Below are 6,143 nucleotides of genomic sequence, written 5' to 3' on the forward strand. Positions count from 1 at the left end.
GCCAGGTTAAGGTCAGGCTAACTAGTTTCTTACTGGGTTGAGGCCAGAAAAAGGTCCCGTTAACTAGTATCTCATCGGGTTAATGCCAGGTTAAGTGCAGGTTAACTAGTATCTCATCGGGTTAATGCCAGGTTAAGTGCAGGTTAACTAGTATCTCATCAGGTTAATGCCAGGTTAAGTGCAGGTTAACTAGTATCTCATCAGGTTAATGCCAGGTTAAGTCCAGTTAACTAGTATCTCATCAGGTTAATGCCAGGTTAAGTCCAGTTAACTAGTATCTCATCAGGTTAATGCCAGGTTAAGTCCAGTTAACTAGTATCTCATCAGGTTAATGCCAGGTTAAGTCCAGTTAACTAGTATCTCATCAGGTTAATGCCAGGTTAAGGGCCAAATCTTTAACATGATTGTTGTACGATGTTGAAGTTGTTTTCCAAAGGTATTCCCCACAACGCACACCCTGCGCTAACGCTAAAGATACAGGTCTCACACCCTGCGCTAACGCTAAAGATACAGGTCTCACACCCTGAGCTAACGCTACATACATTAGCATCCAAGCCATCTCACAGCACACATCTCACCCATCTCCAGTGTCTCTCTCTCATACTCTCTCTCCTCTTCTATGTGCTACGAAGTATGTGATATATATGGTGTGTAGCATGTACTATGAAATGTAGTAGTATGTTGTGAATAGTTCCAACAGTGACAGTAACACGACAGTAACATGACAAATAACCTGCCAGGGTAGCATGACAGCGTCACCTGACACAGTAGAGCGGAATCCCATTTGACCCATTTTATCACCATTTTACTTTGCGCAATTCACGCATGGTGCCTATACAATTTTAGTTTTTTCACTCGGTTTTACTTAGCAAAGCAACATGGCCGAGTAACATGACGGAGTTACATGACATAGTAACATGACAGAGTCACATGACATAGTAACATGACAGAGTCACATGACATAGTAACATGACAGAGTCACATGACATAGTAACATGACAGAGTCACATGACATAGTAACATGACGGAGTTACATGACATAGTAACATGACGGAGTCACATGACATAGTAACATGACGGAGTTACATGACATAGTAACGTGACAGAGTCACATGACATAGTAACATGACAGAGTCACATGACATAGTAACATGACAGAGTCACATGACATAGTAACATGATGGAGTTACATGACATAGTAACATGACGGAGTCACATGACATAGTAACATGACGGAGTTACATGACATAGTAACGTGACGGAGTCACATGACATAGTAACATGACGGAGTCACATGACATAGTAACGTGACGGAGTCACATGACATAGTAGCATGACGGAGTCACATGACATAGTAACATGACGGAGTCACATGACATAGTAACGTGACGGAGTCACATGACATAGTAACATGACGGTGACATGACATGAGGACCCGTTAGAGAGCAAGTTCACCTCTCCTCTCACTTGATCTCATGCTCATGCTCCATCCACTCATTTTCACCCTTCTTTTCTCCATCCTGCACCCCCTCCACCCCCTCCACCCCCTCCACCCCCTCCACCCCCCAGTCCTACCAGAGCCCCATCTTCACTTTCAGCCAATCAGACGTCACTTCCAGCTCCATCTCGGCCAATCCCGTCACAAAGGAGTCCAAGCCAGGAAGTGGCGCTCCGCCTCGCCCCCCCCGGCCTCACGAACGCCATCTCCACCCCCCCCACAGCCCCAAGACCCACCCCCTCCCCCCCAAGACCCCCTGCAGCCGGCTGCACCCCAACAAGTCCCTCCCCCTGCACCCCCCCTGCTCCCCCTCCCCCTCGCCCCTGCACTCCCCCCTCCCTCGTTTCTTCTTCTTCCCCTCCTCTTCCTCCATCCTCAAGTCGGTGACTAAGGGCCTGTGTCCCCCCTCTGCCCCCCCCTCGCAGGTGACCCCCCAGGGCTCGCCCCTCCCCACCCCCCTGGGCACCCCCCAGCACCACCCCCACCCCCACCACCCCTCCTCCTCCAACCCCCCCTCCTCCTCCTCCTCCTCCTCCTCCTCGCGGGCAGAAGGGGGCGGGGGCGTGGGCTCGCTGTCCCTGACCCCGCCCAGCAGCCCCGGGGGGGGCGGCGGCCTGGCTGCCAGTAGCTCCGCCCACTGGAGGACACGCCTCAACTCCTTCAAGAACAACCTGCTGGGATCGCCGCGCTTCCACCGCCGCAAGATGCAGGGTGAGGCTCCTGATTGGTCCTCCTCGGGGGGAGGGGGAAACGGGCTTTCTGATTGGCTACGAGTGTGTTGGGGGCGGGTTACGTCATTATAATATGATGTTTGTATGCAAACATGTTTAATACACAATATGTTTATTGTCTATTAAACATGCACTATTTATATATTTGTATACCGGTATAAAGTATTAATATTGCCGTCTAACATGTCAACCCACATTTTTTAGTTCCAACATCGGAGGATATGTCCAGTCTGACACCAGAGTCCAGCCCAGAGTAAGAAACACACACACACACACACACACACACACACACGCGCACGCACGCACACACACACACACACACACACACACACACACACACACACACACACACACACACACACACACACACACACACACACACACACACACACACACACACACACACACACCCGTATCTGTGTGTATAGATGTATGTAAATGTATGTGTGTACTATGGAAGTATATGTATGTGTGTCGTATGCATCTAACACAATATTGTGTGTTTAGACTGGCTAAGCGGTCATGGTTCGGGAACTTCATCAGTTTGGAGAAAGAGGAGCAGATGTTTGTGGTGATCAGAGACAAACCACTGAGCTCCGTCAAGGCTGACATCGTCCACGCCTTCCTGTCTGTAAGTTATACCTTCCTGTCTGTAGATCATACCTTTCTGTCTGTAAGTTATACCTTCCTGTCTGTAGATCACACCTTTCTGTCTGTAAGTTTAACCTTCCTTGTTGTTTGTGGATTTTACAGTGAGGCATTTCTTTGTGCAGAAAGCGATATAATTCTTTCATATGGTTTATATTTATACAATAAACACTAAAGTGATGATAGGACTATGATGTTTGTCCATGTATCCACAGTAAATTAAGAAGCGGGAAAGTAAAGTAATAAGTAGTGGTTACTTTTAAGGTGCAGTAACTAGTAAAGTAATCTCATTACAATTTACAGAAGTAACTAGTAATAAGTAACTAATTACTTTTTTTGATTAACTAACCCAACACTGTCTGTAGGTTAGACCTTCCTGTCTGTAGGTTAGACCTTCCTGTCTGTAGGTTAGACCTTCCTGTCTGTAGGATACACCTTCCTGTCTGTAGGTTAGACCTACCTGTCTGTAAGTTACACATCCCTGTCTAAGTTAGACCTTCCTGTCTCTAAATTAAACATTCCTGTCTATAGGTAAGTCTTTAAGTAAGACCTGTAATTTAGACCGTCCTTTCTGAACGTAAATCACGTTAAACTGTACAGGGGAATACCAGTAGGACCTGTAAACCTAGGACTGCTGACCTCAGAGAACCCAACTAGACCAGTACGACTACTTAGACTAATAAGACAAGGGTTGAACTAAAGTAACCTGAATGTGATTTTCTAATGCATCATGGAAAGCAAAGCACTAGGAACATCCGTCGAGTTCTGCACCTTCAGTAAACTCCTGCCTCTTCACAGAGCATTCTGAGCACTCTCTTCACCAGACAACTCACTCTCTTCCCTTCCTCTCCTTCACCCTATGTCTCACTCTTTCTCCCTCCTCTCCTTCACCCTATGTCTCACTCTCTCTCTCCACCTCCTCTCCTTCACCCTATGTCTCACTCTTTCTCCCTCCTCTCCTTCACCCTATGTCTCCCCATCACTCTCCCCCTCCTCGGCTTCTCACTCTGTCGCTCACTCTCTCTTCCTCTCCCGCCCCAACACTCGTCATCCTCCCCCTATGTCTCTCTCTCTCTCTCTCTCTCTCTCTCTCCGTCTCCGTCTCACTCCCCCCCCTCCCCCCGTGTCTCACCCTGTCTCTGTCTCTCTCTCCCGCCTCCTAAGTCCGTGGGCCTGTCTTCTGTGTCCCCCCCTGCTGCAGATCCCGGCCCTCAGCCACAGCGTTCTCTCCCAGACCTGCTTCAGGGCCGAGTACAAGTCCTCCGGGGGTCCCGCCGTCTTCCAGAAACCCGTCAAGTTCCAGGTGGACATCACCTTCTCCGAGGGAGAGAGGGAGAGAGAGCGGGAGAGGGAGAGGGAGAGAGAGAGAGAGAGGGAGAGGGAGAGAGACAAGGAGAGGGACAGAGACAAGGAGAGGGAGAGGGAGAGGGAGAAGGAGCGAGAGAGGGAGAGAGAGAGGGAGAGAGAGAGAGACAGGGAGCGAGAGAGAGACAGGGAGCGGGAGAGAGACAGGGAGAGAGAGGGCAGGAGGGACTCGGGCATCTACAGCGTGACCTTCACTCTCATATCAGGCAAGTAACTCGATACGATGCGATGACCTTTATGGAATAATAATGACCTTTATCAAATGATATCAACCTTTATGATATGATATGATACAATATATGATATGAACTTATATGATATGATATGAACTTATATGATATGATAGGAAACTAAATTAGGTTATATGAAACTATTTAAGGATATGGCATGATATGATATATGTTACAATATGTGATGTGATCAATACGATTATAAAATACAATACAATTCCATACATTTTAACCCAATTCAATATGCAATGCAATACACAGAAGTATGATACATTACAATATAATAAGCTTAGTTAGTATCAAGCATCATCCAATAGAATGGGTTCATGTGTTTATGGTTATCACGGTAGTGGTGTCAATGGTTGATGTATTCAATGCCTTCTGCTTGTGCGTGTGGCCTCAGGTCCCAGCCGCAGGTTCAAGAGAATAGTGGAGACCATCCAGGCTCAACTCCTCAGCTACCATGATCAACCAATGGTCCACACTCTCTCTGGTACACACACACACACACACACACAAACACACACACGTGCACAAACACACACACACACACACACACACACACACACACACACACACACACACACACACACACACACACACACACACACACACACACACACACACACACACACAAACACACACACACACACACACAAACACACACACACATGCACACACACACACACACACACACACACACACACACACACACACACACACACATGCGCACACACACATGCGCACACACACGCGTACACATGCACGTGCACAAACACACACACAAATGCGCACACACACACACACTTGCACAAACACACACACACACATGCGCACATGCACACGCACACACATGCACGTGCACAAACACACACACACACACACATTCGCACACGCTCACACACACACACACACACACACGTGCACAAACACACACACATGCGCACACGCACACACACACACGCACAGACACACACACACACATACACACCCATGCTGACACACACACACGCACACACAGAGACACACACACACACACACACACACACACACACACACACACACACACACACATGCTGACGCACACACACACACACACACACACACACACACACACACACACACACACACACACACACACACACACACACACACACACACACACACACACACACACACAGACACACACACACACACGCAGCCTGGTGAATAATGCATGCTTGTTGGTTCCAGATGAGAAGAACGGCCGCCCCCACGGCACGCCCACCCGGCAGAACTCCCGGCGCTCGGAGGGGGGCGGGGACCGCTGTGATTGGGGGGACCGCGGCGAGGGGGGTGTGATCGGGGGCAGCGGGGGGGTCCTGCAGCGGCGGGGGTCTGCGAAGGAGAGGACACGCCTGCTTTCGTCCAACGGAACGCAGTCTCAGCCCTAGGAAACAGGAAGTCCCGCCTCCCGCCCCCCCCAGGCCCGTCCCCGACAGCAAGCCCAGGCAACAAACTACACATCACAGCCCAGAACTACACCTCCCAGAGTCCCTCAAACCACAATCTGTCTCCTGCTCCTCCTCCACCTCGCAACAGACGCGGGGCTACAGCTAGCTAGCCTTCTGTGAGCTGGCCTTTAGCGAGCTAGCCTTTAGCACTTTTCAGTTTTCTTTTGTGTTAATTGGC

General features: G+C 49.2%; 1 protein-coding gene across 1 annotated transcript; it reads left to right on the plus strand.

Moving 5' to 3' along the window:
• Positions 1–1,411: 1,411 nt before the first annotated feature.
• LOC130371719 (serine/threonine-protein kinase BRSK1-like) lies at positions 1,412–5,905 on the plus strand. Its single transcript, XM_056577578.1, has 8 exons — positions 1,412–1,417; positions 1,570–2,209; positions 2,434–2,482; positions 2,737–2,860; positions 4,079–4,229; positions 4,389–4,448; positions 4,876–4,965; positions 5,706–5,905. The coding sequence occupies exons 1-8, from the start codon at positions 1,412–1,414 to the stop codon at positions 5,903–5,905; spliced, it is 1,320 nt and encodes a 439-aa protein (XP_056433553.1).
• The last annotated feature ends 238 nt before the right edge of the window (positions 5,906–6,143 follow it).

The sequence above is a fragment of the Gadus chalcogrammus genome, chromosome 18 (assembly GCF_026213295.1).
Source record: "Gadus chalcogrammus isolate NIFS_2021 chromosome 18, NIFS_Gcha_1.0, whole genome shotgun sequence".
In the NCBI taxonomy this organism is placed as follows: domain Eukaryota; kingdom Metazoa; phylum Chordata; class Actinopteri; order Gadiformes; family Gadidae; genus Gadus; species Gadus chalcogrammus.

Bases quoted from the DNA above. Each gene is read 5' to 3' on its own strand.
- LOC130371719 (XM_056577578.1), top strand. The intron at 4,449-4,875 runs GCAAGTAACTCG...GTGTGGCCTCAG, and splicing joins GACCTTCACTCTCATATCAG to GTCCCAGCCGCAGGTTCAAG. The intron at 4,966-5,705 runs GTACACACACAC...TGTTGGTTCCAG, and splicing joins AATGGTCCACACTCTCTCTG to ATGAGAAGAACGGCCGCCCC.